Source organism: Eurosta solidaginis, chromosome X (assembly GCF_040869045.1).
Source record: "Eurosta solidaginis isolate ZX-2024a chromosome X, ASM4086904v1, whole genome shotgun sequence".
Classification (NCBI taxonomy): Eukaryota; Metazoa; Arthropoda; class Insecta; order Diptera; family Tephritidae; genus Eurosta; species Eurosta solidaginis.
In genome coordinates, this window is record NC_090324.1 from 211,792,060 (window position 1) to 211,807,190 (window position 15,131).

General features: G+C 36.6%; 2 protein-coding genes across 2 annotated transcripts; one reads left to right on the forward strand and one right to left on the reverse strand.

The window, feature by feature from the left end:
- Positions 1–528: 528 nt before the first annotated feature.
- LOC137234151 (putative nuclease HARBI1) lies at positions 529–3,051 on the forward strand. Its single transcript, XM_067757782.1, has 4 exons — positions 529–655; positions 952–1,272; positions 1,331–1,580; positions 2,058–3,051. The coding sequence occupies exons 1-4, from the start codon at positions 645–647 to the stop codon at positions 2,715–2,717; spliced, it is 1,242 nt and encodes a 413-aa protein (XP_067613883.1). The 5' UTR covers positions 529–644; the 3' UTR covers positions 2,718–3,051.
- A 660-nt stretch (positions 3,052–3,711) lies between these two features.
- Positions 3,712–6,534, reverse strand: LOC137234676 (uncharacterized). Its single transcript, XM_067758152.1, has 3 exons — positions 6,361–6,534; positions 6,222–6,297; positions 3,712–4,600 (listed from the first exon to the last, which is right to left on the reverse strand). The coding sequence occupies exons 1-3, from the start codon at positions 6,393–6,395 to the stop codon at positions 4,337–4,339; spliced, it is 375 nt and encodes a 124-aa protein (XP_067614253.1). The 5' UTR covers positions 6,396–6,534; the 3' UTR covers positions 3,712–4,336.
- Positions 6,535–15,131: the final 8,597 nt, after the last annotated feature.

Genomic DNA, 15,131 nt, shown 5'->3' on the forward strand with positions numbered 1-15,131 from the left:
TAGTTATTAAAACTGTTTAAAGGTTGTCAAACGTTGTTTCTCGTTGTATATCCTTTAATTCTAGAGTTAAATTGATAAACAACGTGTACGAATTTGTTTAACGCATTTGTTTTGGTTACTCGACGTCTCCGTTCTCTTGTAGCCTACATATTGCGTTTTTTTTTTAATTTGCTTACCGGGCTAAAGGTTAGCATGCTTAAAATACGTAAGTCCTTTTGTTCAACAAATTTGAGTAGATAACTTATCAGTTGTTTGCATCAGAGCGACAATTTTTGAGATAGTTATTAAAACTGTTTAAAGGTTGTCAAACGTTGTTTCTCGTTGTATATCCTTTAATTCTAGAGTTAAATTTATAAATAACGTTTAAGGGCTGTACGCAGTTAAAAAGTAAATGCTCAAGAAATTTTTGAATTATTTCTTTTGCCTTCAAATAGGAGTAGGCAAGAATTTTTGACATTTGACGATGCATGGTGAATAACAATAGTATAAGAAGAAGAGTTGCAAAATATAGAGAAAGAAATTAATTGAATGAAATAGATAAGAAGTGGGTGCGCTTTTTAAATAAATTAATTAAAAACTAAAGAAAAACAAAACAAAATAAATACATCTACATTGAAGAGGAAGTTAGCTGACAATTTGAAGACATGAGCACTTGGTAAGTTCAGTGATATTCTTTATATTGCGAAAGTGCTAAAAGTATTTGTATTTTGCGTGTCCAACTTCTCCCTTCGTGGCCAGGAGTTTCGGAATGAAAAAATAAGAAGGCTCAAACTCCGACTAAGTAATGTTTGCTCTGTTTAGTCCGTACATCCACTCATAGAAATGAAGCTTCTCGGATTAAACAGGGATATGATGAAATAGCAGCAAGGTCATTCCGGTACATAGACCCAGCTCTTCTGTACTAAAGTTTACTGCCAACTCCACTAATTTTTTTCTTCCATTATGTTACAGGAATGATTTCCTTATCATTTTAAATACAGGGGTCTTTATGGCGGGCGCGGAGCTTGCTCTTATGGAAGGTGCAAGGAGCAGCAAAAAAGTTCCAAGCTGTCGCGTAAGTCCGTACCTCCGAGAAAGAGATGAAAAGGGTAGGTTCGAAACCGACTTCAAAAACCTAAAAAGCTCACCTTCCCTTTTCCAAGAGAATTTCCGGATGACTCCCGCTACATTTGAGAAGCTTTATGAAATTTTACTACCGTTCCTGATGCGTAAACGAAATACAAGACCGGATGATTTCATCAGCGAGAAAGCTAAACTAGCAATGGTTTTGGAGTAAGTGTGCTCAAATCAGAAAATTTTCTTACAAATAATTAATAATTGAATATAATAGGTACTTTGCAAGTGGAGATTTATGTCGACACATAGCTTCTTGCTATAGAATAAGCAAGCAGCATGTTTCGCAAGCTATTTGCAAAGCTTTAAAATGCCAAGTAGCGGAATGCAATGAGGAAACAATGACAGCTGTTGCCAAAAGCTACAAAGAAAAATGGAATTTTCCTAATTGCATCGGAGCTATCGATGGCAAACATATTCAAATTAGAGCGCCACCGAAAAGTGGTAGTATTTTCTATAACTACAAGGCAAGTTAAAGACAAATGAACATACAAGCTAAACACAAATAAACGTACATACATAATTCGGTTATGGCAAGCACAACAGTCTGTGAGTTGTTAGAACGACGGATATGAGTAGCCATTAACTCGCATACTCTAAAATTGGCATAAATACTCGTTGTATATGTTATACTCGTATATTGTAAATCGGACTTCATGCAATCCCACACGCATTTGCCTTCACCGACCGCCAACCGGTTTCGAACGCATCGGAATTGGAAACGCAATCAAAAACGGGTTGAATGCAAATTTGTGGGGAATTGCATTAGGCCCGTCCCACATAGAACGCTTTGCTTAGAGCTTGACTTTGGCATTTATTATTTATATGTTAATAAATCTTTATAACTGACAAACTATGTGTGAATTGTTTTGGTGCTCGCAGGTGTATGTACGTAATTCCTATGTTGATCAACTTGAATAACAAATGTTTTATTTTCCAAACAGGGATTTCATTCAATTGTTCTTTTGGCTTCTTGCGATGCGTCGTATAAGTTTACGCACATAGATGTGGGCGCTTACGGCAGTGAAGGCGACTCGAACATTTTTAAGAATTCGACATTTGGTTCGAAGGTACTAAGTGATCAATTACCATTTCCTGCCGACACCCTAATAGATGGAAAGAAAGTGCCGCATTTCATCGTAGCGGACGATGCCTTCCCGCTGGGTAAGAGAATAATCAAGCCATTTGCTCAAAAAACGCTCACAACAGAAGAGCGGATATTTAACTACCGCCTCAGCCGAGCTCGAAGATGCATTGAGAATGCTTTCGGTATATTAAGTACAAAATGGCTTTGTTTGCGCAAAATATTATTTTGTTCTCCTGATCGTGCCCAAGAAATAGTGTCAGCATGCTGTTTGCTACACAATTTCCTCTTAAACGAGGTTCGAGAAGAGTACTGTCCAGATACATTTTCTGGGTATGAAACCAACAATGGCGAGTGGGTTATAGGAGAAACCGAAAATTGGGATAGTGATCGAAACGAAACAAGATTTTATCGCGGAAGATCGTCTGATTATGGAAAGTATGTGCGTAACGTTTTAAAAGAATACGTGAATTCAGCACAGGGAGCCGTTCCGTGGCAAAATGTTGCGGCTTTTGTATAAGCATAATTTTATTTGTAGGAGTAGTTACACGCGAGATTGTTATACTGATAAAGAATTATGTGATTAATAAGTAAATTTACATATTTAAAGGTATTATGAAATTATGATTACTGTAATCGTATGTGCAATCAATTACACACGTAATCCTTGTCTCCCAGCGCTGATATGTATGTATGCACATTTGCAAGCACGTTTAAATATGCATTCATATACGCTTGAATATGTAAATTAACTTATAAATCTCATAATTCATCATCAGTATAAATTTTTTCAGTATTTTATTGCTTCCCAATAAATTGTTTAAAAAAAACCTACCCAGAAAAAATTTACTCAATATTAAAAATAGCAGATATACCAAAAAGAACATTACAGTAGAATGGAAAACTATAAAAGCATTCAACGTAACGCAGATGGCACAGAACGAAAATTGACACTGAAGATGGCACAACGCCGAAACCGGCTTGTCTCCAAACCAAATTGACAAGCGATGACGGAAAATCGTTCCAAAACAACTCAAATTCTTTCCGACAGACCAACATTAGAAAAGGATAAAAATGGAATTATTTGCAATTTTTCTTTTGTTTTTATATAATTTTCATTAATAACATAATTTATGTAAAAAACCGCATAAATACTGGCGACCAAGAAAATAGAATCAACCTCAGATTTTTAAGAGCTTTTTGAGTATGCAGTTTTGTAGTCCAATTGCAATCATCAGCACCTGAAGGTAATAGTTGTTTTTTGAAACTTTGTGCGCCGTTCTAAACTTAAAGTAGATTCAATTTTCTAGGTCACTAGTGCAGCTGCTCCCAAAAAACCTGCATAAAAACATAAATTTAAATAAATTAGTAAATGAATTCATAACATAACTTTCGCGTTTACATTTATTAACTTATCAATATTACGAACTTTACACTGCCGATCAACTGAATAGTTTCAAAATTAAAAATGGTTTTATTCGAAACTTATATTTATTTATGAGTTTTCAATAATTTTCATTTAAAGTATAGCGGAATATAACAGATATGTGATATAAATAAAAATTTCAAAACTTACACAGAGTTCAGAAAAGTTAATCAGAGTTTGAAAGACCGTCATCAAATTAGAATTACCACAAAACTTGTACGGAAAAAAACGCAACAAACTCATAAATAAATATAAGACTAAAACCATTTTAAATTTTTATCCTATCCTGTTGATTGATAGTTTATGAAGGTATATAAAAACTTAAAGTAGAGAACTATTTTTATGATTCCCCGGCTGAGTGGAGGTTTTCCCTATCTTTACTACCGATTCCAAAGCGCTTCAAAAACTATTTCAAAATTTTATTGAAGAACTCTCTAAGATTTTTTTTCGGAAACGGCAAATCTCGATAAAAGATATTTTCAACTGAGATAGAGCTTTGTTGATACAACTTCTAACATTGGGCATTCTTGAAAAAAAGTTTGGAAGAAGACGCTCTTCAAAAGTTTGCATTTTAGGTACGTTTTTGTGGCATTTTCGAATCGGCATTCCAAATAAATTGTTGTTCCACTCAGCCGTCGATATATGAAAATAGTTCTTTAGTTTGAACTAAATAAATAATTATTTAGTTTGAACTGGCTTATGAATTAATAGGTCTAGGAAGACTTTTCCCTTTCCGCGCCAACTTTTTGTAACAGCGTGTACATAAAGTTGCAGCATGCTTCATCAGCTACCTTCTTCGGAAGCTGCTTCAGTAGAAATTCGAAGCCTGCAAAAGCTTCCTTAAATGGAGACTCCGACTCAGATTCCCGCAACTTCAACGCATTGCCTTGTTTTTCCAAAAGGTCATCGAACTTCTGCCATATTTCCTGATTTTGGGGCTGGCTAGCTAAACGGGAACGTTTCGGTGGTGTGGGAGTCTATGAATAAACAATAATTAGCAAATCAGTATTGGTATTATCTAAAATCGTAGCAATTATAAATGCTTGTGCCCCTACCTCTACCCTCACGTCTATCACTGACACTAATCCTACATCTACCCCTCCTCTAATACTACCCCTTCCTTTAACCATATCTCTACTTCTACCCCTTTCTCTGTACCTACCTCTGTTCTTGTTGTTGTTGTAGCGGTGCTTCGCCCCGTTCAATAAGGTTGTCGTCGCATTTTTTTCTTACAAATGCAGCAGTACCAATCCCGTGGACCGGGGTTAGCCTCAATGCCTTCCCGGAGCAGGAGGGTAAGGAGCAGTCCCGTTGCGAGGTGCTGCTCCATTGATGACAACTTTGGAGTGTTGTGTACTGGGTTAAACGGGGTTATACCATGACGACAGCCCTTGGTCAGGAAAAAAAAATTCCGAGTATCTCCGGTAGCTGAGAACCTGCTGAATTGGGAGTTGCCTACCTCTATCTCCGCCCCTACATCTACCTGTAAACCTACCTCTCCCTCTATCACTGCTCCTATCTCTACCCCTGCTTAGCATCCCATCCACCGCATGTTGTTGTTATTCGCCCCCGTTCATGCAAAACCACCACCACTTATAGGTTTTCATCAAGATCATCAATCATAGTTCAAGGAAAACAGCTGTTTCGACAGGGTTGGGCCATAGAGAGTGAGTCGTTAGATCTGTTGGTCCACATCGCAATAAAAAAGTGGTTTGTCATGTGGGGACTCATCGCAGGCTATACACATATCGGACATGTCCGGGTTGATTCTGGATAAGTAGGCGTTTGTTCTACTACAGTATAGAGAACGAAGTTGAATCAGAAAGATGCGCGCCTCCCTCGGTTGTAGGCTACCGTTTGCCGTTCCGGATAACTCCACCAATAACGATGTTCACCGGGCGCAACTCTTCCAATTTTTTGTATCATGGATAAGCTTGCGAGTCTCGAATGTTTCAATTTGTCAAACGGCGGTGGAGGCACAAGTTGTCGGGCTTCCTTCATATACTTGCGGAGATGTTTTGTCACGTTCCTGGGAGGCGGAGCAGTGTCTAATAATTGTCGACCTGGATATCCGGGTTGATGACAATTCATTAGATGCTGTGTGTGAACATTTCAATGCGCTCTTTGATGATTATCGTCTTTGCAGTTGCAGTTTTGGGTGCGGTATTTTGACAGGCGACTACATTGGCTAATTGCTTTATATGTACTCAGCAACGTTTCTTTGCCTTTACCCCAGATGCTGCCAGCAAGGGACTTGAGAATTTTGTTGCGACTTTGTACTTTAGAGGCGACTGCGGTGTCATGTTCGTGGAAGCAGAGGCCACCATCGAATGTCACACCAAGGATCTTGCGTTGGGTGACTATCGGTAACCTAGTACCGTCGATGTGTATATCTAGTTCGTCATTAATCTGCTTATTCCCCGTCGTGAATAGGGTTTCTGAAGATTTGGTTGTCTGCATAGGATACTATTGTAACTACTTCTCTTCTTAGATGTTGCGTTCCTAAATTGAAGAACCCACCGCATCTTTCATCTCGGCACCAATAGCTATTTATTTATAATATAGAAGATACATACGTATGTATAAACATAAACTTACATATTCATATTGAGAACCAGGGCGTTTTGATGTACTCGCTTCCTCATTTTGGGAATCATCACTGGTAGCGAAAGTTCTGCAAAGAAAAGGAAATTGAATATGATTACTTAAAATTTTATGATATTGTGTGTATATGTACCTTCTCTTTTGGGATACATTTGGCAGGAAGGACATCTCCTCCGCAAACTCCCAATCGATATCCTCATTAAAATATGGCTCACTGAGCTGCTCCCCACCGGCACTTCCACTCTTAAATTTGTTCGTGGCCTTCGCCCGGTAGCGGTAGCTTTCCCTCAAGCTCACCCACGCAGCTTTGCACTCTTCAACTAAATAAAAATACTATAAGTTTTCAAATTGGTATGAATATACAACGTATTATACATACTTACCCGATTTACCAAGCGTAGAACCTATCTCATTCCACGCCTGATCCACTGCATTTTTATTTGAATGCAGCGGATCGCCGATATTCCAAATCCGATTTTTTGATTTGACGGTTGAAATAAGGTTGCGCTTTTCCTCGCTGGAAAAGTGCAATATGCGCTTCTGACGCTTGAGGGCTTTTGCTGTGTTGTCCATTCCTGGGGCCTTATTCGCTAACTGTGAGTTTTAAAATGTACACAAGAAATTGCGTAAACTTTGAAATTCTGATTCTGTAAAGCAAAACTATGAACAAAAAAACTCACTGATAAAAAGTCAGTCGATAGTATTTTTGAAAGTCTAAATGTCACTTTTTCTTCAAGAAATAATGCACAACCATTTATTTCTTGGCAAAGAAAGAGTTTACGTGTACACTTATTCTAAAAAAATCTTTAGAAAATAGTAGTAGAAAATGTATTAAATTTCTTCAGAGCTGCGTACTGCAAAAGAAAATTTCACTCATAAAATTTTTCTTGAGCATTTCTTGGCTGTCATTTTATATGGAATTTTTGGTTTTCTTAACAGCTGCATACGGCCCTTTACGAATTTGTTTAACGCATTTGTTTTGGTTACTCGACGTCTCCGTTCTCTTGTAGCCTACATATTGCATTTTTTTTCTAATCTGCTTACCGCGCTAAAGGTTAACATGCTTAAAATACGTAAGTCGTTTTGTTCAACAAATTAGAGTAGATAACTCAGCAGTTGTTTGCATCAGAGCGACAATTTTTGAGATAGTTATTAAAGCTGTTTAAAGGTTGTCAAACGATGTTTCTCGTTGTATATCCTTTAATTCTAGAGTTAAATTTATAAATAACGTGTACGAATTTGTTTAACGCATTTGTTTTGGTTACTCGACGTCTCCGTTCTCGTGTAGCCTACATATTGCGTTTTTTTTTTTTAATTTGCTTACCGGGCTAAAGGTTAGCACGCTTAAAATACGTAAGTCGTTTTATTCAACAAATTTGAGCAGATAACTCAGCAGTTGTTTGCATCAGAGCGACAATTTTTGAGATAGTTATTAATACTATTTAAAGGTTGTCAAACGATGTTTCTCGTTGTATATCCTTTAATTCTAGAGTTAAATTGATAAATAACGTGTACGAATTTGTTTAACGCATTTGTTTTGGTTACTCGATGTCTCCGTTCTCGTGTAGCCTACATATTGCGTTTTTTTTTTAATTTGCTTACCGGGCTAAAGGTTAGCATGCTTAAAATACGTAAGTCGTTTTGTTCAACAAATTTGAGTAGATAACTCCTCAGTTGTTTGCATCAGAGCGATAATTTTTGAGATAGTTATTAAAACTGTTTAAAGGTTGTCAAACGTTGTTTCTCGTTGTATATCCTTTAATTCTAGAGTTAAATTGATAAATAACGTGTACGAATTTGTTTAACGCATTTGTTTTGGTTACTCGACGTCTCCGTTCTCTTGTAGCCTACATATTGCGTTTTTTTTTAATTTGCTTACCGGGCTAAAGGTTAGCATGCTTAAAATACGTAAGTCGTTTTGTTCAACAAATTTGAGTAGATAACTCATCAGTTGTTTGCATCAGAGCGACAATTTTTGAGATAGTTATTAAAACTGTTTAAAGGTTGTTAAACGTTGTTTCTCGTTGTATATCCTTTAATTCTAGAGTTAAATTGATAAATAACGTGTACGAATTTGTTTAACGCATTTGTTTTGGTTACTCGACGTCTCCGTTCTCGTGTAGCCTACATATTTCGTTTTTTTTTCTAATTTGCTTACCGGGCTAAAGGTTAGCATGCTTAAAATACGTAAGTAGTTTTGTTCAACAAATTTGAGCATCAGAGCGCCAATTTTTGAGATAGTTATTAAAACTGTTTAAAGGTTGTCAAACGTTGTTTCTCGTTGTATATCCTATAATTCTAGAGTTAAATTGATAAATAACGTGTACGAATTTGTTTAACGCATTTGTTTTGGTTACTCGACGTCTCCGTTCTCGTGTAGCCTACATATTGCGCTTTTTTTCTAATTTGCTTACCGGGCTAAAGGTTAGCATGCTTAAAATACGTAAGTCGTTTTGTTCAACAAATTTGAGTAGATAACTTAGCAGTTGTTTGCATCAGAGCGACAATTTTTGAGATAGTTATTAAAACTGTTTAAAGGTTGTCAAACGTTGTTTCTCGTTGTATATCCTTTAATTCTAGAGTTAAATTGATAAATAACGTGTACGGATTTGTTTAACGCATTTGTTTTGGTTACTCGACGTCTCCGTTCTCGTGTAGCCTACATATTGCGTTTTTTTTTCTAATTTGCTTACCGGGCTAAAGGTTAGCATGCTTAAAATACGTAAGTCGTTTTGTTCAACAAATTTGAGTAGATAACTCCTCAGTTGTTTGCATCAGAGCGACAATTTTTGAGATAGTTATTAAAACTGTTTAAAGGTTGTCAATCGTTGTTTCTCGTTGTATATCCTTTAATTCTAGAGTTAAATTGATAAATAACGTGTACGAATTTGTTTAACGCATTTGTTTTGGTTACTCGACGTCTCCGTTCTCTTGTAGCCTACATATTGCGTTTTTTTTTTAATTTGCTTACCGGGCTAAAGGTTAGCATGCTTAAAATACGTAAGTCGTTTTGTTCAACAAATTTGAGTAGATAACTCATCAGTTGTTTGCATCAGAGCGACAATTTTTGAGATAGTTATTAAAACTGTTTAAAGGTTGTCAAACGTTGTTTCTCGTTGTATATCCTTTAATTCTAGAGTTAAATTGATTAATAACGTGTACGAATTTGTTTAACGCATTTGTTTTGGTTACTCGACGTCTCCGTTCTCGTGTAGCCTACATATTGCGTTTTTTTTCTAATTTGCTTACCGGGCTAAAGGTTAGCATGCTTAAAATACGTAAGTCGTTTCGTTCAACAAATTTGAGTAGATAACTCAGCAGTTGTTTGCATCAGAGCGACAATTTTTGAGATAGTTATTAAAGCTATTTAAAGGTTGTCAAACGATGTTTCTCGTTGTATATCCTTTAATTCTAGAGTTAAATTGATAAATAACGTGTACGAATTTGTTTAACGCATTTGTTTTGGTTACTCGACGTCTCCGTTCTCGTGTAGCCTACATATTGCGTTTTTTTTTTTTAATTTGCTTACCGGGCTAAAGGTTAGCATGCTTAAAATACGTAAGTCGTTTTATTCAACAAATTTGAGTAGATAACTCAGCAGTTGTTTGCATCAGAGCGACAATTTTTGAGATATTTATTAAAACTATTTAAAGGTTGTCAAACGATGTTTCTCGTTTTATATCCTTTAATTCTAGAGTTATATTGACAAATAACGTGTACGAATTTGTTTAACGCATTTGTTTTGGTTACTCGACGTCTCCGTTCTCGTGTAGCCTACATATTGCGTTTTTTTTTTAATTTGCTTACCGTGCTAAAGGTTAGCATGCTTAAAATACGTAAGTCGTTTTATTCAACAAATTTGAGTAGATAACTCAGCAGTTGTTTGCATCAGAGCGACAATTTTTGAGATAGTTATTAAAACTATTTAAAGGTTGTCAAACGATGTTTCTCATTGTATATCCTTTAATTCTAGAGTTAAATTGATAAATAACGTGTACGAATTTGTTTAACGCATTCGTTTTGGTTACTCGACGTCTCCGTTCTCGTGTAGCCTACATATTGCGTTTTTTTTTATACTCAGTTGAGCAGAGCTCACAGAGTATATTAAGTTTGATTGGATAACGGTTGGTTGTACATATATAAAGGAATCGAGATAGATATAGACTTCCATATATCAAAATAATCAGGATCGAAAAAAAATTTGATTGAGCCATGTCCGTCCGTCCGTCCGTCCGTCCGTCCGTCCGTTAACACGATAACTTGAGTAAATTTTGAGGTATCTTGATGAAATTTGGTATGTAGGTTCCTGAGCACCCATCTCAGATCGCTATTTAAAATGAACGATATCGGACTATAACCACGCCCACTTTTTCGATATCGAAAATTTCGAAAAACCGAAAAAATGCGATAATTCATTGCCAAAGGCGGTTAAAGCGATGAAACTTGGTAGATGGGTTGACGTTATGACGCAGAATAGAAAACTAGTAAGATTTTGGACAATGGGCGTGGCACCGCCCACTTTTACAAGAAAGTAATTTAAAAGTTTTGCAAGCTGTAATTTGGCAGTCGTTGAAGATATCGTGATGAAATTTCGCAGGAACGTTACTACTATTACTATATATGTGCTAAATAAAAATTAGCAAAATTGGATGAAGAACACGCCCACTTTTTAAAAAATTTTTTTTTTTAATTCAAATTTTAACAAAAAAGTTAATATCTTTACTGTATATAAGTAAATTTAGTCAAAATTCAACTCCAGTAATGATATGATGCAACAAAATACAAAAATAGAAGAAAATTTCAAAATGGGCGTGGCTCCGCCCATTTTCATTTAGTTTGTCTAGAATACTTTTAATGCCATAAGTCGAACAAAAATTTACCAATCCTTCTCAAATTTGGTAGGAGCATAGATTCTGCGACGGTAACTGTTCTCTGTGAAAATGGGTGAAATCGGTGAAAGCCACGCCCAGCTTTTATAAACAGTCCACCGTCTGTCCTTCCGCTCGGCCGTTAACACAATAACTTGAGCAAAAACCGATATATCTTTACTAAACTTAGCCCACGTACTTATCTGAACTCACTTTATCTTGGTATAAAAAATGGCCGAAATCCGACCATAACCACGCCCACTTTATCGATATCGAAAATTACGAAAAATGAAAAAAAATGCCATAATTCTATACCAACTACGAAAAAAGGGATGAAACATGGTAACTGGATTGGTTTATTGACGCAAAATATAACTTTGGAAAAAACTTTGTAAAATGGGTGTGACACCTACCATATTAAGTAGAAGAAAATGAAAAAGTTCTACAAGGCGAAATCAACAGCCCTTGGAATCTTGGCAGGAATACTGTTAGTGGTATTTCATATATAAATAAATTAGCAGTACCCGACAGATGATTTTCTGGATCACCTGGTCCACATTTTGGTCGATATCGCGAGAACGCCTTCACATATACATCTAAGGGCCACTCGCTTTTAAAACCCTCATTAATACTTTTAATTTGATATCCATATCGTACAAACACATTCTAGAATCACCCTGGCCCACCCTAATGGCGATATCTCGAAAAGGCGTCCACCTATAGACCTAATGCCCACTCCCTCTTAAAATGCTCAGTAACACCTTTCGTTTGATACCCATATCGTACAAACATTCTAGAGTCACCCCTGGCCCACCCTAATGGCGATATCTCGAAAAGGCGACCACCTATATACCTAATGTCCACTCCCTCTTAAAATGCTTAGTAACACCTTTCGTTTGATACCCATATCGTACAAACATTCTAGAGTCACCCCTGGCCCACCCTAATGGCGATATCTCGAAAAGGCGTCCACCTATAGACCTAATGCCCACTCCCTCTTAAAATGCTCAGTAACACCTTTCGTTTGATACCCATATCGTACAAAAATTCTAGAGTCACCCCTGGCCCACCCTAATGGCGATATCTCGAAAAGGCGTCCACATATAGACCTAACGCCCACTCCCTCTTAAAATGCTCAGTAACACCTTTCGTTTGATACCCATATCGTACAAACAATGTAGAGTCACCCTTGGTCCACCTTTATGGCGATATCTCGAAAAGGCGTCCACCTATAGAACTAAGGATTACTCCCTTTTAAAATACTCATTACCACCTTTCATTTGATACCCATATCGTTCAAACACATTCTAGAGCCAGCCTGGCCCACCCTAATGGCGATATCTCGAAAAGGCGTCCACCTATAGACCTAAGTCCACTCCCTCTTAAAATGCTCAGTAACACCTTTCGTTTGATACCCATATCGTACAAACATTCTAGAGTCACCCCTGGCCCACCCTAATGGCGATATCTCGAAAAGGCGTCCACCTATAGACCTAATGCTCACTCCATCTTAAAATGCTCAGTAACACCTTTCGTTTGATACCCATATCGTACAAACATTCTAGAGTCACCCCTGGCTCACCCTAATGGCGATATCTCGAAAAGGCGTCCACCTATAGAACTAAGGATTACTCCCTTTTAAAATACTCATTACCATACCCATATCATACAAACACATTCTAGAGTCACCCCTGGCCCACCGTAATGGCGACATTTCGAAAAGGCGTGCACCTATAGACCTAATGCCCACTCCCTCTTAAAATGCTCAGTAACACCTTTCATTTGATTCCCATATCGTACAACTAGAGACACCCCTGGTCCACCTTTATGGCGATATCTCGAAACGGCGTCCACCTATGGAACTAAGGATCACTGCTTTTCAAAATATTCATTATCACCTTTCATTTGATACCCATATCGTACAAACACATTCTAGAGTCAGCCCTGGTCCACCATTATGGCGATATCCCTAAATGGCGTCCATCCATAGAACTATGGCCTACTCTCTCTTAAAATACTCTTTAATACCTTCCATTTGATACACATGTCATACAACCACATTCCAGGGTTACCCTAGGTTCATTTTCCTACATGGTGATTTTCCTTATTTTGTCTCCATAGCTCTCAACTGAGTATGTAATGTTCGGTTACACCCGAACTTAGCCTTCCTTACTTGTTTTTAATTTGCTTACCGGGCTAAAGGTTAGCATGCTTAAAATACGTAAGTCGTTTTGTTCAACAAATTTGAGTAGATAACTCAGCAGTTGTTTGCATCAGAGCGACAATTTGTGAGATAGTTATTAAAACTATTTAAAGGTTGTCAAACGATGTTTCTCGTTGTATATCCTTTAATTCTAGAGTTAAATTGATAAATAACGTGTACGAATTTTTTTAACGCATTTGTTTTGGTTACTCGACGTCTCCGTTCTCGTGTAGCCTACATATTGCGTTTTTTTTTTTAATTTGCTTACCGGGCTAAAGGTTAGCATGCTTAGAATACGTAAGTCGTTTTGTTCAACAAATTTGAGTAGATAACTCAGCAGTTGTTTGCATCAGAGCGACAATTTTTGAGATAGTTATTAAAACTATTTAAAGGTTGTCAAACGTTGTTTCTCGTTGTATATCCTTTAATTCTAGAGTTAAATTGATAAATAACGTGTACGAATTTGTTTAACGCATTTGTTTTGGTTACTCGACGGCTCCGTTCTCGTGTAGCCTACATATTGCGTTTTTTTTCTAATTTGCTTACCGGGCTAAAGGTTAGCATGCTTAAAATACGTAAGTCGTTTTGTTCAACAAATTTAAGTAGATAACTCCTCAGTTGTTTGCATCAGAGAGACAATTTTTGAGATAGTTATTAAAACTGTTTAAAGGTTGTCAAACGATGTTTCTCGTTGTATATCCTTTAATTCTAGTGTTAAATTGATAAATATCGTGTACGAATTTGTTTAACCCATTTGTTTTGGTTACTCGACGTCTCCGTTCTCGTGTAGCCTAGATATTGCGTTTTTTTTTTTTAATTTGCTTACCGAGCTAAAGGTTAGCATGCTTAAAATACGTAAGTCGTTTTGTTCAACAAATTTGAGTAGATAACTCATCAGTTGTTTGCATCAGAGCGCCAATTTTTGAGATAGTTATTAAAACTGTTTAAAGGTTGTCAAACGATGTTTCTCGTTGTATATCCTTTAATTCTAGAGTTAAATTGATAAATCACGTGTACGAATTTGTTTAACGCATTTGTTTTGGTTACTCGACGTCTCCGTTCTCGTGTAGCTTACATATTGCGTTTTTTTTCTAATTTGCTTACCGGGCTAAAGGTTAGCATGCTTAAAATACGTAAGTCGTTTTGTTCAACAAATTTGAGTAGATAACTCAGCAGTTGTTTGCATCAGAGCGACAATTTTTGAGATAGTTATTAAATCTATTTAAAGGTTGTCAAATGATTTTTCCTGTTGTATATCCTTTAATTCTAGAGTTAAATTGATAAATAACGTGTACGAATTTGTTTAACGCATTTGTTTTGGTTACTCGACGTCTCCGTTCTCGTGTAGCCTACATATTGCGTTTTTTTTTTAATTTGCTTACCGGGCTAAAGGTTAGCATGCTTAAAATACGTAAATCGTTTTGTTCAACAAATTTGAGTAGATAACTCAGCAGTTGTTTGCATCAGAGCGACAATTTTTGAGATAGTTATTAAAACTGTTTAAAGGTTGTCAAACGATGTTTCACGTTGTATATCCTTTAATTCTAGAGTTAAATTGATAAATAACGTGTACGAATTTGTTTAACGCATTTGTTTTGGTTACTCGACGGCTCCGTTCTCGTGTAGCCTACATATTGCGTTTTTTTTAATTTGCTTACCGGGCTAAAGGTTAGCATGCTTAAAATACGTAAGTCGTTTTGTTCAACAAATTTAAGTAGATAACTCCTCAGTTGTTTGCATCAGAGCGACAATTTTTGAGATAGTTATTAAAACTATTTAAAGGTTGTCAAACGATGTTTCTCGTTGTATATCCTTTAATTCTAGAGTTAAATT

Bases quoted from the DNA above. Each gene is read 5' to 3' on its own strand.
- LOC137234676 (XM_067758152.1), bottom strand. From the start codon at position 6,395: ATGTCCTTCCTGCCAAATGTATCCCAAAAGAGAAG. The intron at 6,298-6,360 runs GTACATATACAC...TTTTCTTTGCAG, and splicing joins AATGTATCCCAAAAGAGAAG to AACTTTCGCTACCAGTGATG. The intron at 4,601-6,221 runs GTAAGTTTATGT...GTTTATTCATAG, and splicing joins CTGGTTCTCAATATGAATAT to ACTCCCACACCACCGAAACG.
- LOC137234151 (XM_067757782.1), top strand. The intron at 1,273-1,330 runs GTAAGTGTGCTC...TGAATATAATAG, and splicing joins AAACTAGCAATGGTTTTGGA to GTACTTTGCAAGTGGAGATT. The intron at 1,581-2,057 runs GCAAGTTAAAGA...TTTTCCAAACAG, and splicing joins GTATTTTCTATAACTACAAG to GGATTTCATTCAATTGTTCT.